Source organism: Geotrypetes seraphini, chromosome 11, assembly GCF_902459505.1.
Source record: "Geotrypetes seraphini chromosome 11, aGeoSer1.1, whole genome shotgun sequence".
NCBI lineage: Eukaryota > Metazoa > Chordata > Amphibia > Gymnophiona > Dermophiidae > Geotrypetes > Geotrypetes seraphini.
In genome coordinates, this window is record NC_047094.1 from 34,851,874 (window position 1) to 34,868,302 (window position 16,429).

At 37.4% G+C, this 16,429-nt stretch overlaps 1 protein-coding gene across 2 annotated transcripts in view; it reads right to left on the reverse strand.

The window, feature by feature from the left end:
• PARN (poly(A)-specific ribonuclease) overlaps positions 1-16,429 on the reverse strand; it is a 220,466-nt gene that overhangs the window by 133,837 nt on the left and 70,200 nt on the right. For both annotated transcript variants that reach the window (XM_033963574.1, XM_033963575.1), the window contains exons 9-15: positions 15,237-15,275; positions 14,719-14,761; positions 11,913-11,993; positions 11,057-11,113; positions 9,692-9,769; positions 7,813-7,856; positions 3,016-3,058 (exon numbers count right to left, since the gene is read on the reverse strand). In XM_033963574.1, the coding sequence (XP_033819465.1) occupies positions 3,016-3,058; positions 7,813-7,856; positions 9,692-9,769; positions 11,057-11,113; positions 11,913-11,993; positions 14,719-14,761; positions 15,237-15,275 (385 nt within the window). The remainder of the gene's footprint in view (positions 1-3,015; positions 3,059-7,812; positions 7,857-9,691; positions 9,770-11,056; positions 11,114-11,912; positions 11,994-14,718; positions 14,762-15,236; positions 15,276-16,429) is intronic.

Below are 16,429 nucleotides of genomic sequence, written 5' to 3' on the forward strand. Positions count from 1 at the left end.
ATTTGGAAGAATTTCCCCCTCCCCTTTGCCTGTAAATTAAAGCCACATGAATTATGGAATTTATATTAGACATAAACCAAGTCTAAAATTTCTCCATCAGGAGAATATCTCTCTCATTTTCCAGAACCACACAAACAAGAAAATTACTACTTATGTACTCCATGATTCAGATTGAAGACCAGCTTTTTCCTATAGTTCCCAACCAAGTGTAAGGTGGTTTGGAGAGTATATAATATTTTAACATACTTACTAACTTGAAAGATTTATTATTTCACAATAGCTAGATCCAAGGAGCTCCTTAATCAGATATCTTTGACCTATTAGTGTAGGTGTGTTTCCAGGTAGTTTTCTGTTTTTCACCAATTACTAATTTTTATACTTGCGTTGCCTTTTTGTTTTGTTTATAAAATATTAGCATTGCATCAAAACAATGTTAAACTTGTATAGCAAAGAACATACCCCCAATATTCAGCCAACGATGGTCAACATGACCATTGCCAACTAATTAGCCCCCAATATTCAGTGGCCTAACATGTCCGGGCATCGGCATTGAAAAGTGAGGGATAAATATGGGCTTGTCTGATATTCAGCCAGGCCCCGCATAAGAGTTATGCAGCCTCAGTTGAATATTGGGAACGGGCCCACATTAAAAAATGGGTTTTGTTTTGGATCGTCCACTGCTGCACGTTTAACATCTTTTCCTCTCGACTCTTGTATTTAGATCCTTGTGGTATACCACAGAATGCTCCGTTTTGTAGGATAGTTCCTACAATGCCCGTTTCGTTGAGTTTGGCTGGTAACAGTTGGTGGTCAACTGGGTCAAAGGTGGCAGATATGTCAAATTGAAGGAGGATTGCCTTGTGACCAACGCTTAAGTATTGCTTGATTTTGGTGGTTAATGTTAATAAAAGGACCTCTGTGCTTTGATTTGAGCGGAATCCAAATTGAGTGGGATGGAGGCAAGTGTTCTTCAATGTAGGTGGAGAGTTGTTTGCTGATGTGCATCATTTCAAGATGTTTGGTTAGTATTGAGATTCCAGCTATGGGTATGTAATTTGAGGGGCTTGAAAGGTCAACATCCTGGGCTTTGGGGATCGGCATGAGGGCAATTTGCCCCATTTGGGATGGTAGCTGGTCGTGATGAAGAAGATTGTTTAAGAGCTTTGTTAGCCATTCTATGTTGTGGTCAGGGGCTTCAGCAAGTAGACAGCTGAGGCATCAGTCAAGTATATTGTTGCAAGTGGACAATTTTTTCAGGAGAGTAATAGTGGCTATTTACGATAAAGCAGGAAGGTACTCCAGATTTGATTTGTTGGGTTCGATTTGGAGGTGTACGATTTGGTTGGAGAGAGATATAAGGGCAGTGATGATAGCTTTATTGACTTCTAATTATACTTTTTTAATCTTGTTTTGGAAAAAGTCTGCTAAAATCTGTGCATTAGGTTGGGAGTCAATGTCTGATTGACCTAAAACTGGGGGGGGGCGAGGTTATGGTACACATTAGAAGGAATAACTTTTTGATATTAAAGTTATTGCTCTCAATTTCTAGAGTTTAGTGAGTTTTTTTGGCCTCAGTAATATAGAATATGTATTTGTTGATAGCGTGGAGATCTCCATGCTAATTTGTGTTCTGGGAGATTGCTGGAAAAGCCCCTTAGGGGCAAAAATAAATAAAAAATAAAAGAACTCAAATGATCATCATCAGAGTGTTCTAAAACTACAACCTCCTTTCATATACTAGAGCTACTTGGAGAGCCCCAGATCCCCCTCTTAGTAGCCACGATTTCCAATAAATATTGCAACTTAGCAGGGGCTTGTGGAGGTTTGGACATCTACACGGCTTTCTATTTGCCCAGAATTGCAGGCAAAGAAATTCCAGAATGCACTGGAGAAACCCAAGCCTGCTGTGGATTGAATCATGCATCTGCTATCTTAGAACAGCCACTCCTACCTTGTGTTATCTATTTTCTTCCCTGATTTACCATCATTGGCTGCTCTATTCAATTTTCTCTTGTGTAAAGTGCAGACACTATGTTATATTTAACAATTAAGCACCTATTTTTCACATGATACTCATTTCATTGAAAGCTAGCTGGTTAAAACATTCATATTAAAAACAAGAGTTACCATGATTTATGTAATACCTGTCAAGAAAAGACCAATTGGAGACATCCAGTAAAATGCAAAGTATCATGTTCACAAAAACCTTCACAATATGCTGTTTGAATTATGCATAAATAGCACTAAAGAAAGTCTTAAGTGAAAGTTAAAACCCAAACTCTAAAAAATACAGAATAGTATTAGTCATGTTCAACTAAAACTCAAGTCACTAAAATGTTGCACTGAGTAAAGCTAAGCATAACATTTCCTTACAAAAAGATCGACATGTGCATAAAAAAATGCAGAAGCATTCCAAGCCTCACACATTAACTAGAATAAAAATTGTTATGAATTCAGTGCCCATTCTAAACAAAAAAACTTATAAAGTATCTGACAAGGACACAGTTAAAATCTGTTTTCACACAAATTAAACCCTTTCAATGATCCTTAAGTGTTAAACTAATCTAAGATAGCTCCTCTGAATTAGTGAGTGTGGATATGCAGAGCACACTTACCCCCTCCTTTACAAAGCCGCACTAGCATTTTTAGCGCCGAGCTGTTAATGCTGCAACCGGCGCTAAAAACGCTAGCGCAACTTTGTAAAGGGGGGGGGGGGGGTTAAACACTTAAAACTGTGAGCTAGACCAGTGGCAAGTATAGCATGCTACAATGCTAAGAACATGGGTTCAGTTTCCAGGTCTCTCAACAATAGAGTTTAGTGGACAGACTTGGAACCCATGATTGCACATTCTGGATGGAGACGTGATATGGCCCAAGCAGAGGTGCATCACAGAAATAACAGGGCTTTATGGAGAAAAGAGAGATATAGTACAGGAAAATATGCTTAAGTGGTTATGACTCATGTTATGGTGACCTGAAAGTACAACCAAAAAGGAGAGCATTGAACAGTCTTACCTTAAAAGGCTGTGTACTTGCCATTAATTTGGTATCCAGCAATCTAGAATTAGAAGGTAATAGCATTTCCATAAAAATTTGGAAAGTATTTTATCTATACTGATAAAGAATGATTTGAGAACTGTAATCGTAGCATACTTAAATGAGGGGGGGGGGTTATCTTCTTAATATATTCTAATCTGCCCCACCAACCCCCTCCTTTACTAGCGTGTAGCGCGGGTTTTAGCGCCGGCAACTGCTCTGACGCTTATAGAATTCCTTTGAGCGTCAGAGCAGTTACCGTCGCTAAAACCTTTTTTTTACATTTCTATCCATTTGCTAGACATATCTGTCTCTTGGCTTCTTTTAATTTTATCCGGTATTCCTTTCTATATTCCTCTTCTTGAGTTTTGTTTTTATATAACACAAATGCCACTTCTTTTGCTTTTATTTTCTTCACCACTAGTTTGGAGAACCATATTGGTTTCTTTTGTCTCTTGTTTTTGTTTATTTTCCTAACATAAAGGTCACTAGCCATTTTTATTACTCCTTTCAGCTTGGACCACTGCTTTTCCACTTCTATTATGTCCTCCCAACCTATCAGCTCTCTTTAGGTACTCCTCAATTTTAATAGAGTCTGTATGTTTGAAATCAAGGGCTTTTGAGTTTTGTTTGGCCTCTCTCCATTTTAACTATTATATTGAACCAAACTTTGATGATTGCTACTTCCCAGTTGGGCACCCATTTGGACATTAGAAATACTCTCCCCATTAGTGAGTACCAGATTCAGTATTGCTTTTTCCCTCATGGGTTCCATCACCATTTGTCTGAGCAGATCCCCTTGAAAGGCATCCGTGATCTCTCCACTTCTTTCCAAATTTGCAGATGGAAATTTCCATACCACATCTGGCAAGTTGAAATAACCCAAAAACAGCACCCCCTCCCCCTCTTTTCTTTCCCAACTTTTGTCAATTTGCTGCGACTGAATTGGAGGTCTGTATCCAACACCCTCGTAGATAAAAGTGATCCATATCACTTCTTCCTTTCCCCAATCCCCCTGCATTTCAGTTGCTTGAATACTGGTCTTTACATAAAGAGCTACTCCTCCACCTTTTGACCATCTCTATCCTTCCTAACTACAAAGATTATAGCCCGGTATGTTTGCACCCCATCCATGGAAATCAGTGAAACATGTTTCTGTGATAGAGGCAGACTTAGATATTGTTGCTAACAGGGCTTGCAGATCATGAACTTTGTTATTTAGACTGTGAGCATTTGTGGTCACTGCTTTTTGTATAGTTTCACTTCCTGTTGCATTGCTAAGTGAGTTGCTAAGATTGTTGTTCACACTGCTATCTTTACCATCATCATATCTCATCTTTTGCGGGAGGTGGCCACCATAATTGTCCTGCTTATATATGACGCACCCACCTTCTAGTTTAAATGCCTAGAAACATATTGCCTGAATTTCTCAGCAAGGACTCTTTTTCCTGCTATAGTAAGATATAGTATTGCAATATAATTTCTTGTCATTCCATGTAATATCCCATCCTCCTACATACCTAAAGCCTTCTTGATGACACCATGCTTTGAGCTACCTATTGAAGTTCTCTGTATTTTTATTCTTTTTCTAATTATACATCAAACTTTACAAGAATACATCTTGCTCCATTAAACACAGGGAGGAAAATCAAATCAAGGCATTAAAAATCAATCTTGCAATATCAATCCATCTTAATCCCCTTCTTAGACCACTCCTGGGGAGAGTGGTCAAGCAACTAATTTCCTTTTTTTCTCACCTCATGTATTAACTTAAAAAGTCTTAGTGTATCTAAACAACCGCTTTACTTACAAAACCTCTCTATCATCATTCCTTCTTAACATCTATAAACTCCTTCAGGTGGTTTGGAGAAAAAAAGCATATTTGACTCCTAAGTACCTAACCAAACACTTGCAGGGATATGCTAAAAGAAACGTAGCTCCTAATTTAATAGTCTCTTGACGCATAGAAAGAAATTCTTTCCTCCGTTCTTGAGTGGTCTTAGCAACATCAGGATAAATCCATATTTTCTGTTCCCCAAACATTGTTCAGAATTTTTAAAATACAATTTCAAAATTATGTTGACATCTTGCTCAAATACGAATGATACTAAGAACATAGCTCTATCAGTGTCAGCTGTTATTGTTTGTTCAAGAAGAGCAGTCACATTAACAAAATCTGTCTCATTGTTCTTTTTTCCTTTTTCTTCTTTTCCGGAAATCTTTTTATTTGGTAAATAATAAATCTTATTTATTGGAGGAATACAATTTGAAGAAATTTTAAAATTTTCAATCAAATACCTTTTTAGTAAATCCAGGTGTAACACACGAAGATTTAAACATCTATTAAAATTCTCAAATTGTTCCAATTTCCTATGTATTGAGGTATTATCTTTGATTGACGCTATCTTAAACTGTTGCAAATGCTGTATTTCATCCTGCATTTGCTTGGCTTGGCCTGTAAAATACAATTTCATTAATTCAACAGTTTTTGTTAAAGAGTCAAGTTTGTCAGTTATTTTAGTTACCTCTTCCGTTGATTTAGACATTTTACTCTCCATTTGCTGAAGAAGCCAAATGTTGTTCAAGGACGCCTCCATGGAAGAGGATGAAAACTCCTCTCTCTTGCTTGCAGCCATCAGCTGTTTGGCCGTGGACTTCGTGCCCTCGCTGGGAGACCCTACGTCTCCACTTCTGGGACCGCATGTCTCCTGCCTCAGCGCCTCGGCAGTCGCTGGACACGGAGGGATGAGGGAACCCAGAGGAGACAGTGATATTTCAATGCCCGAAAGAGCGAACGACTCCCTCTCATCTCCGCCCAACGCCGGGCTCTCCACTCCGGACTGCGCAGTTGCTGGGAGAGCCGAGAAGAAGCGGTCCATAGTCTGCTGGACCAGGGTGGATGCCAGGGCCAGCGAGGAAATGGCCCTAATCACCCCTTTCCTCTTCGTATGAAGCATAAAAAAAACCAAGGTATATTTTGCTTAGTGAGGGGAACAGAGACAGTTAGATCTTTACTGCATCTCTCCCGACTCCTCACACCGCCGCCATCTTTCCCACTCGTCTGAGTTCTCTGTATTTTGTACTCTTTCCTCTCCCTTTCCGTAAGTAAGCAGTACTTCTGAAAAAGCTAGTCTTTACAAAAGGTTTTAAGCTCTCCCCCAGCTTCCGAAATGCTTTCTGCACTGTAAATGGGGAGTTGTTGGCCAGGTCATTTGTTCCCAGGTGGATAACAACATCAGTGTAAGAACTCTTGGTTTCTTTCCCAATTAAAGTAAGTATTTGCCTGGTACTTCTAGTAGCTGAGGATCCTGGAAGGCATTTCACTATCTAGGGCTCCTTAACCTGTGCTCCAAAGTTAACGCCTCTGATGACAGAATTCCCCAACAGCAATAGTATTTTTTCTGGACTTTATTTATGCTTCAGGTGTGCTTTTCCTCTTGAGTTACCTTCCCTGGTTCTAGTTCCACCTCAGTTTTTTTCTCTTGACTATTGAAATGCTCTAATGGAGAAAAGGAATTCTGAAGGGGTAATTGTGATGGAAGATATTTCTGTATCACATGTCACAATCTACCGGAGTCTACTGTGAACCCTTTATTCCTGGGCTGTTTTAGTCTTTGAGGCAGAGGTAGTAAATTGGAATGATTCTGTGGAGTGATGGAAGCTGCTTTAATTGCATTCAATTCCTGCTTCAGTTTACAGAGCTGCTCTTTAGTTCTACAGTTCCTCTTTTCCACATGCATCACTTTGCACTTGCTCACATTAAACATCATCTACCATTTTGATGGCCAGTGGTCTCACAAGGTCCTCTTGCAATTTTTCATAATATTCTCATGATTGAACAACTTTGTTTCATCAGCAAATTTAATTATCTCACTAGCTATTCCCATAAATATGTTAAGAAGCAGCAATCTCAGCACAGACCCCTGGGGGGACCCCACTATTTATTCTTCTCCATTGAGAATATTGACCATTTAAACTTACTCTGTTTTCTGTCTTTCAACCAGTTCTTAATCCATAATAGGACATTACCTCCAAACCCATGGCTATCTAACTTCCTCAGAAGTCTTTCATGAGGCACTTTGTCAAATGCCTTTTGAAAATCCAAATACACAAAAAAATAAAGTAATAGCATTTAAATTCAATTTCAAGGAAATTAAGCCCATTTTTCTTACACCTTTCTGAGAAAAGTTAACCAAATTGCAAAGAAAATAAATATTAAAGCAGTGCTACACTACAAACCACAGGGAAAGATTAAAAGGTTTTCTCTGTCTTAGCAGTTGCTTGAATTAGCACAGGCAATGGAACAAAAGATTTCTCAGATGACATGCAGATTTCTACAATGGTTTAAGATCCTTTCATACATTTGAACCCAAGAACCCAACACTCAAAACATTTGTTGCACACTCCAGTTTAGAGGGTCTTGGCTCTAAAGCCTGAAAGTTTAGTCCATCTTCCTCATTAGCATAATTGTTTATAAAGGCAGGAACCTAAACTTAAGACTTTAATCTGACTATAATTTCCCTATGATGGGCATCCAGAAACTAGGATACATTTACCGAACTCCTGCTACTGGATAATTTAGTGTTTCTGAAGTGGAGATATGGTCCATCTTTTACAGGCTGCACAGACATGAAATCAGATAGGACTCAAAAGGATTAAAGCTGATCTCCAAAGCAAGAAAGGTTAAGGGCCGCAAAACTCAACTATGTGTCCTAATAATATGATTATCTAAAGGGTCTCCTGTCCAGATTCAGTAATGATAGTATCATTGCTTACCTGGGAAGCACACATGTCGTTACTTCTTTAAACTCATTGATGTCCTGAAAATTAAAAATACCCTGCTAGTCAAATTTCAGTATAGGAAAGATTTTTAACATCTTGCTTCCTTTACCTAAGTGGCAGTTGCACAAGCATGATCAAAAACTATAGTTCAACTTCCAAATAAAAAAAAGCCTTGAAGTTGATGTGGATGTACAAATTTTGTCTTTAGTTTTTAATTAGTTTTCCACACAAAAACAGAATGGGCCCAATATTCAGCAGGATATGTGTTAGCCTCTATTTGTATATTTTAATCATATCAGGCTGTTTAAATCACTAAATAACCAGATAGTTAAGGTATGAAGCACCACACACTAAGGGCCAGATTCTACAAAGCTGCCGAAAGTAAGGCAGCAGTAGCCGACCTACCGCTATTTAACTTAATTGGTTTAATTGGGTTCAAGTGGCATGATAATTGGTCACACTATTAAAACACAATTAAACCCTCATTACAAAAAAATAAATACTTACCGCTATGCAGCCTCCATGACCAGAGCCTAGGTCCCTGGCAGCTAGTGGCACATAGTGAAGGCTGAAGCCTGGAAGTGGACAAGTTTAGAGGCAGCACCCAGACTTCGGCATCACTATGAATTGCTGGCCGTGATTCAGGAAGGACCATGGGTGCTGAAAATGTAGGCCTGTAAAACCCTGGCCTACATATCTGGTGCCTAAGGTCCTTCAGAGCCACGATTCTGTAAACAGCGTCTGTCAAATGACTGACACGCAGCAGGCACCCATTTTGAAGGCACCTGCCACAACAGACGCCACTTACAGAATCAAGGCCTAAAGGGCTACAAAGCTTCAACACAGCAGAGTTTGAGTAGTGTGGTTGCCATGTTACTTACTTCAATACCTAGAAATTACCATATTTTTCGCTCTATAAGATGCACTTTTTTTTCTCCAAACAGTGGGTGAAAATGTCTGTGCGTCTTATGGAGCGAATGTAACAATTTTTTAGTTCCCATCCCCACCTTTTTAAATCCTCCCGTCGTACCTTTTGAAATCCCCCTTAAATCCTGGTTGTCCAGCGGTGTATTGGCAGGAGCAAGCTTTCCGTGCTCCTGCCCCTCCCTTCCAAGTTTCCAAGTTTATTAATTTTTAATATCCCGACCATAAACCAAATATCTGGCCGGTTAACAATATAGTTTAAAAAAGGGGGTAAAAGGGAAAAATGGATAAAATATTTAAGTGGGACATGAATGACAAAACAAGACAGACTTGACTGTGAGGATAGTAAGGGTGGAGGGGAAAAAGTTACATTTAATAAGAAGAAAAGGGAAGAATGGGTAGGGAAAAAACGTGAAGGTAAGGGCATATTGTAGTGATAATTGCTTGCAAGAGGAGAGAGAATAGAAATAAAAGAGAAGAGAGAGAAAATGGATAGAAGAAAATCTAGGTTCGGTTATAAGCGTCATGAAATAAGAAAGTCTTTAGCCAGGGACCAGCAGCGCACAAGGCAGAAGCGAGCTTTTCATGCTCCAGCTTGGGCCCGCACTGCTCCCTGAATGGCTGCTGTCAGTTCTCGCGTACTCGTAAATTTGTCACTTGCTTTAAAGTACTTTGCTTCCACCATGTTAGTCGGTACAAAATGAGTTACATATATTGCCCAAATATATAAGTAAATTAGAAGTGGCATTACAATGTGGGGTGGGGGGAGGGGCAAGTAAAAAAAAATATGAAGAGCTGCAAAATAACAATGGTGAGAGGAAGGGCATATATATATATATAGGGTCATAAACTCCCTGGTTAAACTTGTTTATATACAAGGAGACATGGGTTCCATGTATAATGCTGTGTCTAGCGCTGACATCTTCATGGACATATATTAACCACTTACATCAGGCAGCTGACAAAAGAACTGGTGAATGGTGTGCATGACATCTAAAAGCATGTTGTGTCCCACAACAAGTTTTGCCTAGAGAAGAAAAATTAGATTCAGAAAATTACTAAAAGATCTCCAGCAAATAACTACTTGTCAGGTTTCCTAACTCTATAGCATGTGCTATCCAGCACCAGTACATAGACATGTTTACTTTGTATTAATACCTGAAAGAACTAAAACAAACCTTTCAGAAATAAGAATAAGCTGTATAGCATTCTGTACAAATCCCTAAAAGTGTAGGAGTGTCTGCATCTCTTAAACTAATTCTGTCAAGCTGTCCTTAATTTATTAAACATACAAAAATTCAGTGAACACCAAGATATGATTCAAAAAATTTGGTGCAGGGCACATTTCTTCTACACATTGTCATATTTTCAAGTCATATGTATTAAGTTGTCCCCCCCTTTTTGTGTCTATGGGGAAAAAAGGTCAGCACAAGCAAACTTGCATTTCAACTGGGTTGAATGCCTGAGTAGAGTGGTGGGCCTTTTATTAGCTCTCCACTCAGGAATGATATTTGATTGGCTGGTTCCCCCTTACTTTACTATGATTGATTAATAGGACGTCAGTGCGTTTTTTAAAGCAGAGCCAGACGCCGAGTCGCCATTTTCTTAGAGAAGATCTTTAAAACAGTAGCTCATTTTCAAACGTAAATGATGTCGGAATGCTGTCTTTTTTTATTTAAGTACTGTGTGTACTGGTATGCAACTAACTGGGATTGTTTTTATTCCTCAGAAATTCCCCTGATGCAGCATGATTGTGAAACAGGGCCTGTCGGGAATTTCATGATTATCTCCTGTGTAATGTTAGATTGACAGAAACAACACTGGGTGATTTTTTTCACTGCGCTGCAGCAATCTTGCCCATACTAGAGGACAGAAAGACACCATTAAAGATAAGTGCAGGTTTTTTCTTACCTGAAAAATTTTGGAAATATACTTTTGTGATACTAGGTTTATTGAACGGAGTTTTTCTTAGACCAAGGATATGTTTTCTATGACAATTTTGTAGTTGTCATAGTAGTTCCCTGAGTTTTTTTCTCTAGGAACACCGAGGTCTTTTCTCCGTATTTTTTTGATACCTGCTCGATTAAAGTCTATGGTAGAAGAATTTATTATATGAATATCTTTGAGTGGCTACATAATATTTTTTATATTCTGCTTGTGAATAATTATTGTTTGTCAAAATATTTGTACACACACATACAGCATGATTCACTAGAATGTCCTTTATTCTGTCTTTATGGGAAAATATTGATCATCAGGCCCTAAGTGTGCATCAGTTCCATTTAGCACATATCAGAAAGGTAAATAAACTTACAGAATTGGAAATGGCATGGATGACTCTGGAAAACCCCACTGCAGCATCAAGTTCTTCCTGTGAACAGAACCTTTGTTAAATTAAGACAAACAATGTCTAAATAAGGCCTGTCCTAACTGTTTAGTTTCAAACTGCAACAAACTAGCCATGTCAGAATACTTGGATGCTCTGAAGTAAAATGAGGCTAAGAACAATAGGCTAAGAATCAGGGAAGCTAAAGCTCAAAATCACTTTTACTTTGGATACTGTCACCTTGGACACCTTTCACTGTCTTGTAAGCTCTAAAGTCAAGGACTCATTTTACAAGCATCTATAGCAGTGATTCCCAACCATGTCCTGGAGGAACACCAGGCCAATCGGGTTTTCAGGCTAGCCCTAATGAATATGCATGAGAGAGATTTGCATATGATGGAAGTGATAGGCATGCAAATTTGCTTCATGCATATTCATTAGGGCTAGCCTGAAAACCCAATTGGCCTGGTGTTCCTCCAGGACAGGGTTGGGAACCACTGATCTATAGAATTCAGGAGCAATCTGAGTCTTTTGGACAGAAAAGCTATAATATGCAAAAACCAAAGTGCTGCTAATTCAGTAAAGTATCTTCACGCAGTGGTTCTCAAGTCGGTCTTGGAGTACCCCCTTGCCAGTCAAGTTTTCAGGATATCCTAATGAACATGCATAAAAGATTTGCATACAAAAAGAGGCAGTGTATGTAAATCAATCTCATGCATATTCTTTGTACATACCCTGAAAACCTCACTGGCAAAGGAGTACTCCAGGACCGACTTGGGAAACACAGTCTTAACATATCCTGAAGTTTGTTCAAAAACTAAATTCAGATAGAAAAATTTCCCACCTGTTCTCTAGCTTGTTTCTGCTGTTCTCTTTGTCTTCGCTCTTCTTCATCGACTTTGCTGACAACAATATAACGCTCTTTCTAAAAGAATACAATTTGAGATTAAGATTTGACTTTCCAGACTCTCTTTTTTTTTTTTTTTTTTTTTCTCAGTATTTTTTATTTTCAACTTTTACATAAAGTGTACATAATAATAAATTACAATTGATAAATGCATATTATCACTTTTATATCTAATACATTATATATCTAAATTTGATTTTCCCCCTCCCCCTCCCCCCACCCTTTTATTACTTTAATATAAATATTTTTATTTTTCAAATTTTTATAAAAAGTTTACAACATATTGGAATACAATTGATAAATATTCAATAACTTTTTTGTATCTAATACAATATAATCTAAACAAATTTTGTCCCATTTCACCTCCCTCCACCCTTTTATTACCTTTTTTTTCATACGTTACATTTTGTATAATATATTATAACATATTATGTATAAATTATTATTTTTTTACCCCCCCTCTATGTGTGTCGAAAAAAAAAAAAAAAAATTCTTAAAAAGAAGAAAAGAAGAAGAAACATCATATTATTTAATCATTACAGTATTTTGTCAATGGCCCCCATATTTGTATGAATTTATTATATGTCCCCCTTTGTATTGCTATTGTTCTTTCCATTTTAAAAATATGACATATGGTATTCCACCAAAATGTGTAATTTAGGTTGTTGTAATTTTTCCAATTATTAGTTATATGTTGAATGGCAACCCCTGTCATAATTAATAAAAGCTTATTATTTTCTGGTGAAATTTGACTTTTTTTTCTCATCATCATTCCAAATAAAATTGTATCATATGATATTGCGATATGATTTTCCATTAATTTATTGATTTGTGGCCAAATTGAATTCCAAAAAATTTTTATATAGGGACAATGATATAATAAATGATCTAATGTCCCTGGTTTTAGATTACAGTGCCAGCATTTATTGGACTTAGAACTGTCTAATTTTTGCAAACAAGTAGGGGTCCAAAAAGCTCTATGTAATAAAAAGAACCATGTTTGTCTCTCAAAAAAAAGACTCTCAAAACCTAGCTTTCAATTTGATTATTTGTTCCTATATTGATTACTTTAATTTCAACAACTTCTCATTTTTGTTTGAATCTGGGACTTTGTTTATTGTATATTGTTCCGAGTCCTTATAGAAAGAGCAAGTCAGATGAGTAAACATGCTTTTAAAATGCACCATTGCTTTAGCAATAACACTGATAACCCCTCTTTGTTTATGTTTATTAAAAACTTTATATACTGACTTATCTGATGAAACAGGTCAAGGTTAAAACCAAAATATAAAAGGTCATAAAAAGAAACTCCATAAAATCAAGAGGACAAGTACCCATTCAAAAGAAGACCAAGCACACTGAACAGAACCACTTTGAGAACTGATGTGAGAAAACAACAAGGCAATCGGATCACTATAGAATCCAGCATGGTACAGAAGACAACAAGCAGACCATATGGAGATAAAAAGCAAGATTTAATCAAGGTGTTTCCAGGAACAGTGCCCGATATATTTCAACTGAAAGGCTGCTTCAGGAATATGTAACAAGCTGGAGTTAAATACAGCTTCCAACATCAATAAAAATTACCTGGTGTCCAAAAATAGCTCACTCTAACACTAAAACAAGAGACCTGAGTCCATTTTGTCAGTCAGAACAAACGCAGGACTCTTGTTTAGTGCAGGACACTGTTATTGAGGAAGGCTAGCTTAGACCACATTACAATAATCCAAACAGGAAAAAAACTAATGAAATGATCAAAGAGTGTAAAGTTTTAAAATCAAAAAGGTAATGAATCATTCATGGACAACAGAGCACCAAGAACTGTGAGTTAGAGGAAACTTGAGCACAAATTGTTAATTACACAGAAGAAAACACTTTTGAAAATCCATTAAGTGAAGGCAATGTGAAAGCTAATCAGAGATTTTTAAAAATAAGATGCTAGCATCTTATAGAGAAGGTAAGGACAAGAGATTTTATCTCATTGCAAGCCACATTCATGTAATTGAAAATTATTTCTCTACTCCTGGAAGGCTTACAATCTAAGTTTGTACCTGAAGCAGTGAAGTCACAGTGGCTTTTTGCCCCAAATCACAAAGAGCATTGTAATGCTGCTCAGCTGGCCTCATGAGTTTTATGTTTATATCTTTTTAAAGAACAAGAATACATATTTCCAAAAGATAAGTTGTGGTATAAAGTGTTCAAAATGTCCAATAAAAATGCCAGAATTTTGCCCAGTACAAAAAAAAAAAAAATACAATGCCATAATTCTCATAAGCTTTTTCACCTTTATGCTTTAAAATGGGAATCAGAGCATTCTTCTAAACCTTGAGGAACTCTGCCACATAGGAAGAAAAAGTGTGGTCAATTAATCCAGCTGATGACCAAAGTTAAATAGGTGATAGACTGTCCTTGTTGAATGTCTTTCCAGATAACAGCTGCTTGATGGCTTAACACTTCATCCTGCAAAGGTCATGCCAGATGTGCTTCAGTCCCACTAAGGCTTTTCACAAGGTTCAATGGACAGATCCCTTTCATATGGTGCTCAAATACTAACCCAAGTAATCATGGTTTATCATGGTTGAACTGATAATATTTTATGTTTCCATTAGCTTACTATGCGTATTTTATACATGCTACGAAGATACTATCAAACTCCTCAATACTATACAATTTTAAAGGAATACCTAGCTAAAGAAGGCTACAGAAGAGGGCTAAAACATTAACAGTTCTATGGAAGTATTACCTTTTCTGACTCCATGGTCTCAACATGGATGCCTCTTGGGTGTCTGAACAAAAAAGGAACAGAAATTTCATTTTTCTGGTAATATGTTGCAACACTCATGTAGCCTCTCTGGGATCTTAGAAGACAATTATATACAATTATAAATTACTGTGTTTCAGTTTAAAATTAAATATAGGTAATTTGCAGTAACAGGATAATATGACATCTTCAGATTTAAACAGTTCCGATATTTGAATCTGTATAATCAAAATACCATCTATCGAGAATGTGGGATTTCCTCTAGCCTTAGTGATAATTTTATCTAGTAACTTCACTAAGCATACTAAGTAGTAAAATTTACCATACTGGTAATGGTCACTATGTGTAGCCAATTTAACAAAATATAAGTCTACCTTTTAGGACATGACAGAGGGTGTAAACTCTTGACATGAATGGAAATCAGGATTCATTACCACTAAAAATTAAATTCAGGGTCAGATGTTAACATACACCAAAACCCAGATTTTTAAAATACTTACTTCCAGTTTAATGTCTGAAAAATCAGTTTTCTCTGATATCTAAAAAATAAAAATTACAGAGTTAAATAAATTATATCAAAAAACAAGAATTGCCACCTTTTAAGAGTAGATAATGATGCTATCACAAAGCATTCACAGCTCCTGTATTTGAGATGCCCTTTCATTTCAAAACTAAATAGAACAGTTTCCTATGGTAGCAATCTATGAATTTATTGAAAGCAGTTGATCTAAGGGAAGATTAGGTTCTTATCTTGATAATCTTCTTTCTAGCAGAAAGGCATATGAAAGTTTTGAACCAGGTGAGTTATTCTCCTTTACTCATGAACTTGTACAAGACATCATCTACCTTCATCTCTCAGCTCTGCCTCCTTCATCTTTGGACTGTGCCCCATCTCCTCAATTCATACAGTTGACAATTGTTATAAAACAGAAAAATAAGGAGGTGGGATATGGGGTACTCCCCAACCAAACCATTTCTGTTCTGATCTGCAACAAGTCAAAGGCAACAAGTCAATGTCAATGTAATCATAACTGAAAATAAGGTAGAAATGAACAAGCCACCTGAGTGCATCCAGCACCAACACTTATGGAACTCTCCAGTGTCTCATTGAAACAGAGATAATCAAGTGTCTGCCAACAGACACCAACATTCGGAAATATATACATATGCCTTCAAGACTCGTACGTGTTTCTACTACTACTACTATCCATTCAGTCGTGTCCGGCCCTTTGATACTCTGTAGGCCAGTCCTCGCCATGCTTCCCTGTTTTCCATGGCTTCTTTCAATTGTTTGATGTTCATTTCCATGTCATTCTTGATGATATTCAGCCAATGGGCCTTTGATCTCCCTCCACTGACCATTCTGAGCAACACCTCCTTTTCTAGTAAATTTGCCCTCATCACATGTCCAAAATAGGTCAGTTTCTGTCTGGTAATCTTGCCTTTCAAGGACAACTCTGGGTTTAAATGATCAAGAACATCTTTGTTGGTGATCCTAGCTGTCCATAGGATTCATAGAATTATTCTCCAGCACCAAAGATCGAAGGCGTTGAGTTTTCTTCTATCTGATTTTGTGAGTGTCCATGACTTGCAGCCATATGTCACAATTGGGAACACAATGGCAGTGATCAGTCTTTGTTTGATTGCTACTTGCATTTCCACATTTGATCCATGTTCACCATGACTGCAAGCC